Source organism: Syngnathus acus, chromosome 16 (assembly GCF_901709675.1).
Source record: "Syngnathus acus chromosome 16, fSynAcu1.2, whole genome shotgun sequence".
Lineage (NCBI taxonomy): Eukaryota > Metazoa > Chordata > Actinopteri > Syngnathiformes > Syngnathidae > Syngnathus > Syngnathus acus.
In genome coordinates this window covers 1,562,092-1,580,300 of record NC_051101.1, presented here as the reverse complement: position 1 = coordinate 1,580,300, position 18,209 = coordinate 1,562,092, and the positions used below count along the sequence as shown (strand labels likewise).

Below are 18,209 nucleotides of genomic sequence, written 5' to 3'. Positions count from 1 at the left end.
CTATGTCGTTCTGTCCTTTTGAGTCAAGCAGGTGCAAATGAGCAGTCTGTACAGGCAACAACGGTGATATAATGGCAGCAGCTTCCATTTTAATTTTACGCAATGGGAGAAAAGAAATGTCCATCTCGGAGGAGGCCTTCAGGCGTGCTGCAATTCACAGTTTATGTCACAGCTCAATTACAGTTTTCGTTCCTCTGAGCACTGCTGTGATTATTCTTTTTGAAAGGCAAACAGGGAAAACCGAAAGCCGAGTTGAAGAAAGGAGCAAAAAGACAGAAATGTGTGCACTTGAGCTGATTCTCGCTCTTCACACGAACTTCTTGGTTTGGGTAATGAGCATAACCAGTGGCAGTCGAGACACATTTGACGCCGTATGTGGAGTGAGCCTTGACCGCAAAGTCGACTCTGCCGACGCGCGTCGCCTCATAGTAATGCGAGAGTAAAGCACCCCCCAGCTATGTAAATAAGTGGCAGAGGAGGAGCGGGGCGGCATCACCGCGCATCCGGATTGAGAGGTAGCGGATAGAGCCCTTCGGCGGGAGAAAGCCTCTGTAAGCAGAGGGGTAATCACTGAAGCAGGCCAAAACTTTAATTAGTTTGAGCAAGGAGGGGAGAAAAATCAATGCACTTTACAGCTTCCTCTCTTCCCTCCCTCTGCCTGCTCACGTCACATATTTTTCTCAGCTGTCTTTGGGGCGGCCTCTCTTCTCTCTCCTGTTCTCTGTTTTTCTGCATTCAACGTCTCGCCGTCCTCCACCTCATCGAGTCGCCGACGACCGCTTAATGGAATTAGTCTCACGATAGAGCGTCGGTAGCCGGCCGCAGCGAAAGAAAAGATGCGTCGGAAATGACCCGAAATTCGCTCACATTTGACGAAGCAAACGGGGATTAATTTCTGTCGGCGGCCGGCCATGTTCAAACGGAGCACGATGCAAACCATTCTAATGGGTCCTGGGATGGCGATGACGGATGATAGGATGAGAACCATAGAACAAAAAACAGCGAATGGGAAAATGCAATCCTAAGCTTAGAACAGGAAATGAGCTGAGGAAAAATGTGACAATAACCATGGCATGAAAATGGCAAGAAAAGAAAACGGCAAAACAAAGAAAAAACAGCGGACAAAACTGTGTTGATACCCATGAGCGTAAAAGACAAAATGGGCAGAGAAATTAAAAAGGCACTAATTGTTATAGAAAAAGAGATGGCAGAAAAAGGAACTGTGATCGCAACCATAGAACAGGAAACTTAAAATGACAAGTCGTCAGTGCAACGTCATCTGTGTTCTTCTCCCCACTTGAAGTTTGCTCTCATTTGTCCCTGCGAGGACGATTCATAGTTGCCGTCTGCGTCAATAACAGCCGCCTGCCAAAAGGTTAGCCCCGCCTCGCCCATCTTAAATGACTCAAACGTCAGCCTAACAAATGGCCAAAAACACTCTCAATCAAAGTGGACCTTCCACACTGGATCCAAAACACACACACATAGACGCACATACACACACACACACACACACACACACACACACACACACACACACACACACACACACACACAGTCATGCACACACACGTGTGTGTCTGCCCCAACGCAGGGCAAAGTGAGCACGCAAGCAAGCAAGCAATCAAACAAATGACGAACGCATCACGTAGCAGGACAATGAGAAGCGCGAGCGGCAAGCGCACGTACGCCCACGCCGCGTTTGCGCAAGTGTGGAACAAGCTGGCTGCTGAATGGCAGTTAGCACCTTTCCCGCAGCCATGGCAACTGCCGCCATGGCGATAAGATAGCACAGCCAAGTGGGTCACCGGCTTCCTGTGTGATAACCTCGTGGGGGGAAAAAAAAGAGAGAATTGGAGAGAAGGGATGGGAATTGCAGCGTGTGCTCCATAAGGGCCATCGGAATATAAAAAACATATGCGATACGTTGCGGAGCAAAGGAGAGAAAGAGCTCAAAGAGGCACGAGAAAAAGCTTTTGGAAGTCAATGGCGCGCCGGGTCCATAAGAATTTGAAAAAGCACCTCGCGGCTCCCTCCATTCACGCCCGAGGATAATGATCGGCTCTGTGTGATGCTTTTTTTCCCGGAGGCCTCCAAAGACTTTCGTGGGCGCAGCGCAGCGCAGCACAGCGCAGCACAGCGCAGCACGCTGTCCATCCTTTGATTCCGATAAGCCACTGCATAATCAATCAATAATGTGCTCTTTCAAAAATGAACATAATGAATTCCCTGACGCTGTCTGAGAGCCTCGTCATTTTTCCCTTCCGAAAACAAAACATTCCAACATTACTTCTATGATTAGATGAGTGCGGCCTGACAAGCCTCCCAGGAGAATGCGCATGCAAGTATAATAAGTAAAACAAAAAAAAGCCTCCAGCACGAACTCAACTTTATGATCGCTGTCCAAACGGTGAAAAACACGCTTTTAAAAATCAGTCACGCGCTGCATTGAAAACAGAACTGTACAACAGTTTGGCAGGCAGCACAAGAGTGGCCTGCTAGCCCTTCAATTTCGGGACACCTGCTGATTTTCAGAACTGAATATGAAAGAATCCATTCCAGCCAACCCTGAATAAATTGTATTATTAAACATTTTTTTGGGTCATTTTCCCTGCAATGACTGCGTTTCCCCAGTAGATGGGGAACCGCCCGCCCGCGCATTTACTAGCGGAAGCTGTGTCAGAAAACTCAGCGCACACTCACAAGTGCGTGTACGTATTTCAGTAGTACGGACACGCCGCACTCCGCGCTCTATTTCTATCAGTGCCGAATTTAGAGTGTGGGCTGTGACGTCAGCGTTCTCGTAATTCGCGCGCTGAGCTTTCAGATACAGTTTTACGCTAAAGCCACCCACAAACCTTCCCCTGGAATCCTTCCATTAAAATGAGTGGCCCAAGGAAAAGAAAGGTGGACACTGAGTGCCGAGTGTTTAAAAAAGAGTGGACAATTTGGCTGGACCTATGCGACGTGACGTTCAGCCACATGAACATTTACATCAACCCATCACAGATCTAGGTTAACACACCAACACCTCGGCTCTATTCCAAGAATTGCCAAAACAAATTTTACTCCAGACTATGATGCACTAGCAAAAAAGGGAGACCAACAACACTGTTCCCACTGAAAATGAAGGGGAGTTTCTCAAGTTTGTTGTAAAAAAAAAAAAAAAAAAATGCATTTTGAATATAATTTGTACAAATAGCAGGGATTGAAACTAGCGACCAATCTCATTTTCAAACAATGCAGGATCCTCAAGGACATTGATGCACCACTTGTTTGCGACTCATCTAAACTTTTAAAGTTCTTCAGGCCGACTTTAAGGAAGTGTGTCCCGTTTCCTCACCTCTGTCACCAGGTGTTTGTGAGTTAAAGCTCTACTCTGATTTTCAGATATTCGTCACCGTGTTGCCGTTTTGATTTCTTTATTACTTTATTTAGATGTATTCTTTCACTGATTCTTCAAGATGATGTATTTGGTCAGAATGTTTGCCGTTTGATGTGATTTCGCCTCATAAGATAAACATCTTTCATAAATCTGACCTGCAGGCGCTGAAGTGATGGAAACTGTTATTCATAATAACAGTGTTGTATTTAATGAGAATCACTAATAGCAGTTTTTTGGTGAAATATTCTTTTTAATGCTGTTAATAAATGCATTTGTTTTCAAAAAGCATTTTTTTGAATATCCATGCTTTACTAAAGGCCAAAACCTTTTATCCAATGACCTTTACATGTCTTTTATATTACTTCACACAAACACTACATCCATCTGCTCCTGGTTCGGCCCACCGGTCAAAATTTAGAACCCAATTCGGCCCGCAAGTCAAAAAGTTTGCCCACCCCTGATATAGAATATAGTAGTGCTAGCAATATTAAACTAGCACTAGCATGATAAATAAAATGACTTGATCATAGTTGCCACATTGGCAGCATGGTGTTACCTTTACTTTAGCATGACATAGGGAGGCATTTCTTTCTTCTTCAGGGTGTGCGCATACTCACATTCCGCCTTGGCACAGAGCAAGCTGGCCGACGGGTAGCTGAATGAGCGCAGGATGGCCCCGATGGCCAGACTCAGGTCCTCGTTGCTGGGGTACAAGGTGACCGAGGCAAAGCGCAGGTACGGCAGGCGGGGCGTCTCCTCTGGACCGATCTTCACATGCGGAATCTGCAAGGCGGAGGGCAAGGAGGTATCGTATTAGAATAATATTACAATCTTGCCAACTTTTCACGTGGCAGACTCACTCACCTCCTTCTCACCGCATATGTGACTGACAGTGGAGCCGGACGCTGGGCTGGAGGCGGGCCCGATCACCGAAACCACACCTTTGGGTAGAATCTGACACACTGCGGGGAGAAAGTGGACCAAAAAAACTTGAGATATATACGCCGTTGCCGAATCCAGGCGGGGTTGGAGTTTTGGAATTCATCCATTGATCCCATTGTAGCAGTGAAATCCGACTGTCTGTAATCTGATTTATTTGCGAGGAGGAGCGCCCCCAAGGACAACAACCGCTGCTGAAGCTGCTTGAAATGTTTTGCTCTAATGTAACTTCAACAGCACAAGAAAAATAGAACAACTGAGCATGCCAGTAATGAGAGCCAACACCAGAGCTGAATCCAAAAGCCGCTTTTGATGAGAGGTACATATCTCCATTTGTGTTTTCGTTCATTGTGGAGATTAAGTAAAACAATCAGTTTTTCATATCCTCAAATACTGGCCCTGCTTTTAATAAATGCTTTGGCTCAATGTACTCATCCTTTGTAAGTGGAAGTTCTATTATAATGATTGATTTCTCCCAATAAATGCCTAATAAATGCTTAAAAGTTAGCTAGAAGGACATAAGACTCACGCTATGGAGTGAAAATGAGGCTTCTCGTGGCCAAAATCAAATGGGCAGTGGGGAAAAAACACATCAAGCAGCAATCGATGGCGCTCTCACGCTCGCTCACGCCGTCCACCTGACAAACGCAATTAAAAGGAAGGCCCAACATCAGCCAGCGGACGCACAAGCAGATGTTTGCCGAATAACAGCTCTGCCATCCAAAACAGATGATGGACCAAATCTTCTGATTTTGGAGATCACTTTGTGACCTGCGTCACCAGGCAGAGCAAATAAAGAAACAAAACCAAATGAATCAATGCCAGACAATTTGTTATGTCCAGCTTGTTGAGAGTCAGGGAGGAAAACAACAACAACATCCGGCTCGAAGGCGTTTCAGTGACGCCTGTGTTAGAAAAATGTATATATATATATATGTTATCATGCGTTCTCTAATCAATGCTTTACCGCAATATTACTGCAATATATGCTTGCTGTTTGGCCTTGCTGTTTTTATGATGTACCACAGAAGAGAAAAGTTACGGCTGGGTCAGGAGAGAGGTTACAGCTGGGTCAGACAGGACCAGCTGACAACTCAGCAAAAAGAAGACATCTACCGAGACAGTTCCTTTTTAACAAAGACCACTTTGTTAAACAACATGCCTCATTGCTGTCTTGCACCTCAGATGAACCTACAAGTGACCATCATTGTCAGGGTTTTCCAAACTATCTTGATCGTAAGATTATGTCGGAATGTATGTATCCAGTAATAAATAACCTAGCTTGTCCCATTCTACACAATGTCGTAAAGCATCCCTTGCTATGTTTTGACTAGAGGTCAAAGGTTTTCTTCTCTATCCAGGCCACTCAAATTCCTCTTCCCACATGTTCTTATCAGTATGTAAACACCTAGTGATTTCTTCCTTACGAGGCAAAGCCCACATGCGTTCCCCCTCCTCTTTTAGGGGCTTTTGTCTCACGATTTGTGGGTAGGGCAAATCCCAATAAAAAGAGCGGGAGTGCATACAGATATTTAGTGTAGTGAGATTGTTGTGAAGCTATCTGTACTGCACTCCTCGCGAGAAAAGACTTAATATTCTGTCTCACTTGTGGTTTGTTTGCTGTTGCTCTTCTCTTGAAATTTGTTCGGTCAGCGAAAAAACCTAACAGTAATTGGGGGCTCGTCCGGGATCTCGACACACCTGGCGGTTCCAGCGGACTCTTCGACGCAGGCGAAAATCCTCGGCCGAGGTAAACAAAAGCCCTTTGACGGGACTGTCTCGATCAGTCCGGCTGGACACCGGGAGGGTTGACGAGGCTATCCGAGGAGGAGAATCAGCAGACCGTGAGTAGGAATATTAATTCTACTAAAAAGAAATGGATGAGCGGTGACAAGAGGTCACCTAATGAATGAGCAGTGACGAGGTCACTTACAACGAGCAGTGACAAGAAGTCACTTAAAGACCTTGAGAATTCTAGACCCTATCAAGTGCAATCAGAAACAGTTAAATTCCGCAGGGGCGGTGTGGAGCCCCCTAACTTTGTTAGTTAAATTCCGCAGCGGGAGTGCGGACTCCTCTGTTATTAAAAATCGCGCGTGGTATGCTTGTGTACGGTTTGACTGAGAGTGATCTCATTTGAGCGCTCCTCTATATAAACACACAGGATTGTAAACAGTGGCTTTGTGTGGGTGCAGAGGCAAAAAACTCTCCGCTCCCTTCGGGGAGGTGAAAGGAGACTTACCACACATCGAACTTTTAACCACTGTCCTGTGAATAAAGTTGGTTTTAGGACACTGTAGGTGCCATTCAAACTACCAACTCCAAAATTTAGAAAAATAAACCATGGGAAATTTAGATAGTAAGCGAAAGTCCCTACCCCGACATGAACTACAATGCAAAGATTGGAAAATAATTGAAAGGCAGGATCCCGACCGACTTAAAAAAGATTTCGATAAATGGGTTAAAAAATATAAATTTGAGGGAGAACTAGAAGAAGTACAAGAGCGGGAAGAGAAAACACATGCTACAAATTCAAAACTAAAGATCATAGCGAAGTTGTATCCGCAAATACATGACACACGCAAAATTGAGGAATCACCTCCTCCTTATGGGTTGATGGACAGGGCCACTAGGCAGAAAAGCCCGCTAGAAATGGATTGGTCAAAGGAAATCAGAGCAAATTATACAGAAATAGGGAGAACAAAGCAAAATGATAATGAAACCTTTGTTGAGTATCGAGTGCGCATGACAAAAGTGTTTAAAACACACAGTGGACTGGTGGAAGATAATGCGCCTCAAGGTGCTTATCAACAGCAATTAAAAAATGCCATCCACGCAGGGTCCAGACCAGCAATACAAGGCTGGGTGATCAAACATTATATGGGCATGAACACCGGAACTTTGGAGAAATACATAAATCACGCCCTCCATGCGGAAAAAGTAGTAATAGACAAACAAAAACGAAAACAAATGAAAGCTTCAAAAGACACTTTTCTGGTAGACCAGGATAGTGACACTTTTTACCAAAATGCAGGCAGAGGACAGAAAGGCCAGAGAGGGCGAGCAATGTCTAACAGAGGAGGCTTTAGAGGCCGTGGGAGAGGAGTTGTGCAACCTCCAATAGAATGCTGGAATTGCGGAGAAAACGGTCACATGGCACGTGACTGCACAAATTAACAAAGACAGTTATGATTAGGCCAAAACCAAATCAAATCAGGTTTCCATGTAATGAAGTGGGAACCTGGCTGCCAAAATTAAAGAGAAATTAGCTTAAATATACAGGAGATATTTGTGTTAAAGGGATAAAGTAAGATAAAGAAACACTGAAGTTAAAATTGGCTAAATAAATGGAAAAGAATTACAAATAGCTTCTAGAAGTAAAATAAAGAATAAATCTGACAAGTAAGACGAGCAAAAAGGTGTTCTTAGTGGGATCTATGTGGTCTTATACGTATGTTGTGCGTCATCCTTTTGTGTTGGTGTGTGTGCGTGTGCGCGCAGAGGATCCTCATGAGTGGGTGTGTATATGAGTGTGTGTGTGAGTGAGATGTGTGTTCTATGAAAGAAAAATTGAAGAATAAGGGAAGTGAAGAAAAATCCAAAGAGAGCTTGTTGTTGCATAGGCAGGAAGATGATGAAACGACATCAGCGCGGCCTCGCTTGAGGGCCGTAGCTGAGGGTGTGGACAAATGACAACAAATGTTGTGTAGAAGACATTGAAAGATGTCGAATGTGAACATGACAAAGGGCGCAACAGCAAAGCTGGCCTGCCCTTTGAGAGGGTGAGACTGATAAGCGTGCCTGCGCTCGCGCGTTGTCGCGGGGCGGGGCTGTGCGCGTGGGCCTTTGCTATGCTCGTGTGGGCGGTGGGCCGGCATCATGGTTGTTGCAGGAAATGGCCAGCCTGTGACCAATCAACATTGATGCTGCGCCCCCCCTCGCACGAGGGGTGCTATGGCTGCGGGCGACGCAGGGAAAGTGCGAGTTTCTCAGAGAATGTTTGAATATTTGAAGCAGGGTGATGCTTAAGAAAGATGTGACAATATTTGCATGAAGGATAATAGGCACTGATGAGAAAAGGAGTATAACCAAAACGTCAAAACAGAGGATGACGTTGGCGCAGCGTTGTTTGTTGGTATTGTTTGTGAGCTGTGTCTCTGTTGTTTTTGTGTTGTCTGTGTGCTGTCAGTGTTATGTGTTAAAATTGGCTAATGTAGGTGCACAAAAGAATTTGCTAGACTGTAGTCTATCTGATTTGCACCGCAAAACAAAAGCAATTTTGTGAAAATAAGAAGAAAAGAAAGGCAAGCAATTTTTTGTGGGCAGAAACTGGTCCACACTGCATTAATGCCTAGCCCTGATGAAACAAAATTTGAGAGATGGAAAGAACTTGCTTTCTGGAATTGGATGAAGCAAAATTATTAAATAACAACATTTCAAAGCTAAATTTAGAAGAAATAGTCGATTGGTTGTGTCAAGACTACACAAGTTTTTACATTTGAGAATAAGAGAGTGATTGAGTTAGTTAAAGTTAAGAAACAACAACAATTGACTATTATATTAATTTACTGGCGGTTATTTTGTTGGTTTTTATCTTTTTATCTTAATTGGTTTGACACCTTGAGGGAGAAAAGATTAGGATGTGGAACACGGGTTGAGACAACCAGTTACACACGCAAAGCATGTGAGCACTGGGACACTGAGAAGCATTTTGAAAGGTGTGTCAAATTAAATGAAGATGAAATCATATGTAGTAATACAACACTTTACTACATATGGATGCTCTAAATCAGTGGTTCCCAAAGTGGGCGGTACCGCCCCCCTGGGGGCGGTGGAAAGATCTGGGGGGGCGGCGAGGAAGAAAGGGGCGGCAGTCGATTTGTACACAACACGCCGCTCTGGCCCAGTCAGATCCGACAGCATAGACTACAAAAGCAAAAGCTCAGGTTTATAATTTCAAGCTTGTAATGTTCAGAATTGTATCTATAATAAAAACCGCACTCTGGCGGTCAACATCATCTTGAGTTCAAGTCAACATGAAATTGGGGACTCGCCAGAACGCGCCGTGTTGTGTTGAGCTGGTTAGGGCAGTGGTCCCCAACCACCGGGCCGCGGACCGGTACCGGTCCGTGGGTCACTTGGTACCGGGCCGCCAAGCCGCACAGAATTTTTTTTTATCGACGATCAATTAATTCAGGTCAAGACACTTGTTTCCATATGTGCCTTGGGGGGGGGCGCTAGGAATTCACTGGGGAGCCAAAGGGGGCGCCAGCCTGCAAAAGTTTGGGAACCACTGCTCTAAATCATACAATTGAGTAAAATAAAACATACATTTTGATTTTCATTCAAATTGCTAAGATTCTTGTGATAAACAATGAGAGAATGATTGAAAGGAAACTACAAGGAACTACAACTAAGCTAGTTGTGGAAGCAGTCCAATTGCCACGAAAAATAGCTATATGCACGTGTGCAGGGCACACATGAGACTGATAAGGTGCCAAGAGGTAACAAGCTTGCGGACGGAACCGCATAGCTGTAGTGCAAAAGACGCTTCAAATTTTGTACACACAAGAAGCAGATTAAATTACTGAAACGTTTTTAAAGATGTGCAGCGACAAAGTCCATAGACTGAAATTCGATTATGGACGAAAAGAGGGGCAAGAGTGGAGAATGGTATCTATAAATGACCAGAAGACTGACCTATCCTACAAAAAGCCTATATAAATGGGCAGCAATATTGAGCCATGGTGTGTGTCACATGGCTCAAGAGGAGGGATAGTGGGGCAGTTCATTCAGCTTTATACAACATATGGATTTGATTCATATTCAAAACATTTATAAAACAAAATTTTTGTGGAGTTTGTTTAACATGTGCTAAACACAATCCACAGGGTTATAATGCCTGGTCATAATAGATGCATTCTCAAAATGGTTTGAATTGGCTTCAACAAAAACACTGAATGCCTTAACAGTGGAAAAAAAACGTTATGTAAAGAAATAATACCGAGATATGGGATTTCGGAAATTAATTCTCATGACAGGACTGGTATAAAGTGTGAAAATGTGCATGGAAAAAAGTGGAAGATCATGGACAAAATGTTTACACCTGGTCAAACTGTACATAAATATTACAAGTACTGTGGGTTTAACCCCGTATGAAAAATTGTTTGGGCGACAATATAGATTACCATGTTTCAAAACCAAGTGGGATACTAAGGATGATTCAAATTTGGCATTTACATTTTATATTTATAATTAATATTTTAAAGGCAAAAAGAACAAAGCACGTTCTCATTAAGAGCATTGAAAACGAAACACTGGTGTTCTTCCAAGGGGGAAGGGCCACATTGAATATTGATAATTACATCAACTGCCATTAAAATAGCAGAAAGGTCAGTTGAGGTGGTCCTAGCAAATTACAAAAGGGTAATTTCTTTTGAGGTAACGTTCAATCGGAAAAAGTGACCCAAAGGAAGCCTCAGAAATGCCGGGAACAAGAAAATGGAACAATGACGTTATTGCATGTAAGGTGGCTATCTTTGTTGCCATTTTGTTAACTTCAGCAATATGGTATTTGTGGGAACTAAGTCATAATGAGTAGGGGAGAGATGAGTGAACAACTTATATTGATCACTCCCAAAAAACAATGCTGCATTGTAGCAATTTAAAAGATCAATTTGACTTTTGCAGGATGATCTGCTGTGTCGGATCTGGACTGCAATGAAAATATGATGTTTATATGTGTACTTTGTCAACAACCGCTGTAGATGTTAAAGAATGGGATGATTATATCTAAAACGAATGTGGATAATTTGTTTCAGGTAACTATAAGAGTTGCTGAAAAACGAAACAATTGATTGCTAATGGCAAAACAAGCTGCAAAGACAGAAACAAAAAGTGAATATGTCATATGTATGGATTTGCGACCGATTCTTTATGTTGTATCGTTGCCATTGACCAAAGATTGTGTGACATCTGTCACATCTACTGATTGTGAAATGTGTGACAGAGCATTCTATATAGTAATATCCATTGAAAAAAGAAAAAAGAAGCCATTGCTTTCAGAGAATGTAGTCAAGCTAAATTGTATATGTATCAACATGCCAAGATCTGGGAAAAAGCTGGAAAAACAAACAAACAAAATGTCTTTAAATTTGAGAGTCGACGATGATCTGACTGAAATTGATGCAATCAGAGTCCCCAGAGGAGTTACTGATTAATAAGAATTAATTGACCAAATTGTAGCAGGATGGGAGTCTTCCATTTGCTGGTGGTGTACGATGAACAAAAACGTCGACATGATAAATTACAACCATTGCAACATGCAGAAATTGGGCAAACGGACACAAGCGGGACTTGAGGCAGTGCACGGACAGCTAGCCACGCCTTCCCTAATGTCAATCCAGAACCGCAATGCTCTTGTTATGTTGTCGTCTGAGAAAGGAAGGGTCTGCGCAATGTTCAGAGAACAATGCTGCACCTTCATCCAGAACGACACCGCCCCTGATGGGAGCCTGACGAAGGCGATTGCAAGCTTGCAATCCCTCAAAACGAGGATGAAAGAGCACAACAAGTGGATGACTGCTTTTGGGAAGTATAAAGCCCTTGTGTCCTCAATTACTGCTATACTCACCTTGTGTGGTTGTTGTTGTATTCCATGTCTCCGTGCTCTGTTTAATCGTCTCATCACTACAGCAATATCGCCCATGGAAGACAAGATGGCCGGGGTATGCCTAATGTCTGAACGCCAGCATGTTGATGATAACGATGATGATGATGGAATTTTTGCACTTGGGTTTACAGACTTCTTCCCAGATCTGGGTGTTTCCGAATGATAATATCGCAACGTTTATCCTTTCTTGGTGTAAACTTATTTGTGCTCATACTTGTGATCCTACGGCTGAAAATCTTTTTGAAGTGGCCACTTTTAGGTGATAAGATGGTCTCTGAGAACTTATGATAAAGAGGAGGGAATTGTTAGAAAAATGTATATATATATATGTTATCATGCGTTCTCTAATCAATGCTTTACCGCAATATTACTGCAATATATGCTTGCTGTTTGGCCTTGCTGTTTTTATGATGTACCACAGAAGAGAAAAGTTACGGCTGGGTCAGGAGAGAGGTTACAGCTGGGTCAGACAGGACCAGCTGACAACTCAGCAAAAAGAAGACATCTACCGAGACAGTTCCTTTTTAACAAAGACCACTTTGTTAAACAACATGCCTCATTGCTGTCTTGCACCTCAGATGAACCTACAAGTGACCATCATTGTCAGGGTTTTCCAAACTATCTTGATCGTAAGATTATGTCGGAATGTATGTATCCAGTAATAAATAACCTAGCTTGTCCCATTCTACACAATGTCGTAAAGCATCCCTTGCTATGTTTTGACTAGAGGTCAAAGGTTTTCTTCTCTATCCAGGCCACTCAAATTCCTCTTCCCACATGTTCTTATCAGTATGTAAACACCTAGTGATTTCTTCCTTACGAGGCAAAGCCCACATGCGTTCCCCCTCCTCTTTTAGGGGCTTTTGTCTCACGATTTGTGGGTAGGGCAAATCCCAATAAAAAGAGCGGGAGTGCATACAGATATTTAGTGTAGTGAGATTGTTGTGAAGCTATCTGTACTGCACTCCTCGCGAGAAAAGACTTAATATTCTGTCTCACTTGTGGTTTGTTTGCTGTTGCTCTTCTCTTGAAATTTGTTCGGTCAGCGAAAAAACCTAACAGCCTGAATGAGATCGCTGAGCCAAAGCTGCGGGTCAACAAGCGCTCTTATCTCACAAGATGAGACGGACCGCTGTGAGGGGAGTCAAACGAGCCGAGTCGAGCTTGTAGGCAGGACATGAATGGACACGACTTAAGTAGAATTCTCAGGCTTTTTCTGTCAAATCAAACAAAATCTATTTTGAGAACCCGGTGTGATACCTGGGCTCACTCAAGCCATACTTGAAAGGATCATAACCCAAATACAGTTTTGTTGTATTTCACTTTTCAGTCTGAGGGTTGAAAGGGCTTGACTGGACTCAATGGTGGCCAGGCCGCTGACTGTGTCCGAAGCAAATTTTATGTTGCAAGGACTTTTTTTGAAACGCTTCATTTCTTATCATAAAATGTGATCTTTAGCAAACAATAAACAAACAACGTTAAACTAATAGCCCAAAAACAATTTTGTTGTTTGTTTTCATTTTGACCTCGCATGTAAACATTCACAGTGCAGGGTGAAGGGAAACAAAGAATGCGAACCGTCAGCTAACGACTTCTCCAAGAGCTTATCGGCGCGAGCAGTTGGCCAGCCAAGAGTGCGATCAATATGATGAGTTTGAGGGGATGGGTTAAATGCGCGCCGGCCTCAAACAAATACACACAAGCATTGTCCGATTCGGACCGTGCCACGCACAGTAAGAGCTAAAAATGTTTATCTTGCATGAAGCTTGAAAATACGTAGCTGAAAAAGCCTCAGCATTCATCAGGCCATGGTAAGACGGAGTGTCTATTCAGCGCTGTTGCTACTCTCGCTAGGCAAGATGACTGCAAGAGCGCAGCACGAAATGCTCTTGGGTGACTTTCTCATGGCGGAAACAATGTCAGCCAGATGTGTGCAGTTGTTGCAGATCAGACCTGCACAACAGTCAGGAGCAATTTCGGACCATTACCAATTAGGACTCCGCCCCACAGCTGTGTGGTGTTCCACCAGGGCTCAATTTCAGAACCCCTGCTGTTTTATTCTATTTGCTTCCATTTAAAGGAAACTTGGGATTTCCTTTGATGACAGTCAGCTCTATGTCCCGCTAAGCAAAAAGACAAGGGGTTCACATAGTTTCCCCATCCTGTGCTATGAATGTGGCTGGGTCAGAATAATGAAAACCTATCATTGTTTTACTGGGATTTGTGAAGCTCAAATGACACTAGCCCGTAGTGACACGGGCCAATGTATATGTTGGTGCTTGCTGTATACGTCGGTATGTTAGTTGTGTGTGCATGTGTGTGTGCGTGTGTGCGCGCACTTCAGACAGTCATAGCTGTAAGATGACAGAGCTCTCCGATCTAAAGACCCTGCCAAAAAAATGGCTTTGAGCAAACAAGTCAGAGTCTCCTGCCCATCGGGCAAAGACACAGCCGCACGCACACACACAGCCGCACGCACATATGTACACAAGCCTTGTCATGCACAAGTAGACATTGTGCCAGGGGCTGATGGCAGGGTCAGAGAGCCACAGTATCAGAATTGGAACAAGGGAGTCTCAAGCCTGCACCGATGCTTCATTTTTTATCAAAATGGGCATTTTAGAGAGCCATACTGGGCACAGTGGCGGACAGAAAGCGCTGTTCCTGGAGGGCACTGGTCCACTGCTTTTAATGAGACCGGCTTGGCGGGTCAGCAGCACTCTCCACTGAACATATAACCTCATTAGCATAAGACCATCAAAGAAAAAAGCAGAGTGTTTTTTTTGCTCCCGGTGTCATTTTCAGCCTTTCTTTAAGAAAAGAAGGAAAAGAAGAAACACAGTGCTAATGAGAACGGTGTTTTTTTTACCATTTTCCAAAGCCAGAGCTGCATTAACGCCTTCATTCATCAAAGTTGAGCAACAGCGGAACAGTTTGAGTTTTTTGAATGAGAGCACGACTCACTGGTGTCAGTGGTGTCATATTGGGAGTCTTTCTGCAGCTCGTAGATGTCTACCTCCACTCGAGCTCTGGCCGGGCCCTCCATCAGGCTGTTGATGTTTTCCCTGGCCAGCGACAGCGCCAGACGCTCGCCGCGCCCACACACAGACTGGTCATCCAAAATGGCCGCTAGACAGAGAGCGAGAGATGGGGATGTAAAGAAAAAAAAACTATTACAATATATATTTCAGATCTGTTTTAAAAAAAAAAAATCGGAATCAGTGGGTGCTAAACGGCAAATACCCAGAGGCTGATTGCAGTTTTTAGTTGTGACATCACCAAGCACCACCAGGCGGCATACGGGTCTCAGTTCCAACTGTATGTGCCCCCCCCCCCACCCCACCCCCGCCCCTCCCAGTCGCCCTGATGAAAGATTGCGGCCGCTCCAGCTTTGAAGTTGCCCTTCCAGGTCTAAGCTCTGTTTGTATTTTGGACTGTCTTCAGTCTCGCCTCCTGCTTGAACTGTTTCTGTTCTGTTGAGTTGCTCGAGGCAGTGATGCGCTCCCTCGACCAGATTGAGGAATGATAGCGATGGCCCGAAATAGCGGCGACTCAAAGTAACTCTGCTCGCTGCTCCTGTTTGCGAGGTTGACATTTTGCAAGGCTGATTACACAAGAACTGTTTCAATCCCAGCAGCAGGTAGGAAATCAGATATGCAAGCCGTCGCATTAAGGCAAAAATGACTCTTCATCTTGTTGGAAGCACCTCGTGAAAGCTTGTTTAAGAGGCCGCGATGCTGTAGGATCGTTAGTGAGGACCCTAAAAGATGCTGAGTGGACCAGCTTGCTAGTCAAACCATTCAGTTGTTTTTATTTTACAGCGCTGGAGGTGCCACAAATTTCATTCTCGGCGCTGTGACAGGTCCCAATTTTCAACGTTGTCGTTATTGCTATCAAAAAAACAAAGTTAAATGAAGACACAAGATGAAAAGTCAAAAGTGAAAGAACTGCAGCAGTAACAAATTTCATTCTGGGCATGTCGGCAGGATCCAGTTTTCAATGTTACGAAATCTACTTTGTTTTCTCTCAGAACATGTATGGATTGCTAGATCGCAAGGCAGGTGGTGCGATTGTTGTCTTTGTAGCAATGTAACGACATAAGATGATTTATTTGAGATTGAGTCAAAGGTGGAAAAATGACTGCTCCTTTTCGGCAGCAGTGTATTTTACTCTAATTGCTCTGCCGGGGCCTAATTTTCAACAAACCAAGAACTTTAATGGTTTAAAAACAAAGGACAATGCTACATGAGTGCAGGTTAGGGCTCAGAAGCTTTTTCAAGTCGATTAATCGATAATTAATCGACATCATTGATATTTTTCTAGCAGCGGACAGGCCTCGCCAACTGATGTGGTTCGTGATGCAAATGCAGTTTTCTCACATATTATTGGACCTAACATTTTTGTGATGAAGGCGGAGCTTAACTTTGCGCCACTGTCGTCATTCACAGGTACTTTTGGGGAAAAATGTGTTATGAATCAGAAAATTACAGAGTTTTGCATGGCAAAGTTAAGAATTTCTCTCCTCCATCTTGGAAAGACAGATGTACCCTGACTTACTGTCCCGGAAACGCCACTTGAAAGATTGGAGGCTGAAACTCACCCAAGCGAACGGCAGAGAGCACGTGAGTCTGACAGAGCGAACGTGGCGGCATGTTGGCTAGCAGCAGGAAGGACAGCAAGTGTATTGACAGCAGCAGTGCTGGCAGAGCCGGCATCTTCTACTGCTCCTCATGGAGAACGGTCTGCTGGCTGCCTGTACTGCCACCTGCGGGAACGGAGGACATGATGCACGTTCATTGACTGAAAATCACATTGATTGAACATGCAAGAAGAATGAAAATGGCAAGTCTTTCAGCTCAGCCTAGCAAAAGTGCAACATTAAGGTGAGATACTCTCCAATCCTGCTTTTTACGGCTACGAAATGGGACAGCTGTCGGATCACTTGATAATCAATAATGATGAGTCAAATGTATTAGTTTAGGGGGGTGGTTGTGATTTGTTCAGTGGGAACAGAGTGATCGGTATGTTGTTTGTACAATATTTTCTTATCCATTGCTCTTCCCCTCTCCCGGTATATTACGTGTTTTTATATTTGTATTATTTTAAAAGTGCGTTTAAAGACCTTTAAAAATTTAAGTGTTGTAAAAGCTGTAAAAGCACAGCCAGGGAGTATTTGAAGAGGATATTTCTATTCTGCGGATTTCACTTATCGTAACGGATGGTCTGGAACGTAACCCCCACAATGTTACTGTAGTAGTAGTTGAGCCCACCGAGGTAGCGCAAATGGCCCCTGGGAAGAAACATGTTCTTCATCGCTGATTTCAATCGTGTGCCGTAACAAGTTGCGCCAGCTCTCACTAAACTCGACTTTCACTGTGGCGAGATTTAATGTGGTGCCGCCGTGCACCTCCTGTCTGGGGGTGAAATATGCCCGGCGCATTCCCTCGCCAGCAGAGACTGGCTCTTTTGGAAGTGACAGGCCTTAGCCTTGAGATCTCCGGAGGCAGTTCAAAGACAGTGTCGCCGCAAACAAGAGGCTCAGCTTCCTCGCTCGTGTCCCGACATGAACTTCTTTCCAAGTTCATCCAGAAAACGATTACAGCTGCTAAGCAGGCAGCCCGGGGGCAAGGCGATGCCGCCTGGCCCCGACTGACGACATGGCGAGAAAGGATGGAGCAGGTGGACAAGCTCAAAGAGTTGCAACACGCATGTAAAACGCCCAACGAATTGAGTCATTCGACAAAATGAAAAACTGTTCGTCTTCTATGTTCTATGTTATTCTTCCTGTATTTCATGTGTCAAAGAGCGTGCAAAAAAAAACAAACGGGGTGGGCACGCGTGAGCAAACATGGCGCTAATACTAATAGCTCGACATCATACTGTGCAGATGGCTGCGGTGGCCTCATTACGCTTTGCCATGGTCAAAGTGAACTGAGGACGGACCCCAGCGCGACACCTCGGCAAAAAATGGCCGCGCGGTGGGAGACATTGTTTTGCGTCCAAGCAGAGCGTGTATGCACAAAACTACGTGTGTGTGTGTGTGTGTTTGTGTGTGTGTGCGTGTGTGTGTGTGTGTGTGTGTGTTTGTAAATGAGCGGAATGTTGTTGTGGGGGGGAAAACAACCAATGATTAGTTTGACAACACACTGAGATCACGTGTTCACACGACCCGTGATTTCCCATCGGTGTGCCATGAAAGATCACAGGGCACGG

At 44.2% G+C, this 18,209-nt stretch overlaps 1 protein-coding gene across 6 annotated transcripts in view; it reads right to left on the bottom strand.

Moving 5' to 3' along the window:
• Positions 1-18,209, bottom strand: part of grik5 (glutamate receptor, ionotropic, kainate 5) — an 85,478-nt gene that overhangs the window by 20,358 nt on the left and 46,911 nt on the right. For all 6 annotated transcript variants that reach the window (XM_037273162.1, XM_037273164.1, XM_037273163.1 and 3 more), the window contains exons 2-5: positions 16,597-16,761; positions 14,961-15,125; positions 4,250-4,347; positions 4,003-4,168 (exon numbers count right to left, since the gene is read on the bottom strand). In XM_037273162.1, the coding sequence (XP_037129057.1) occupies positions 4,003-4,168; positions 4,250-4,347; positions 14,961-15,125; positions 16,597-16,711 (544 nt within the window). In that variant the 5' untranslated portion in view covers positions 16,712-16,761. The remainder of the gene's footprint in view (positions 1-4,002; positions 4,169-4,249; positions 4,348-14,960; positions 15,126-16,596; positions 16,762-18,209) is intronic.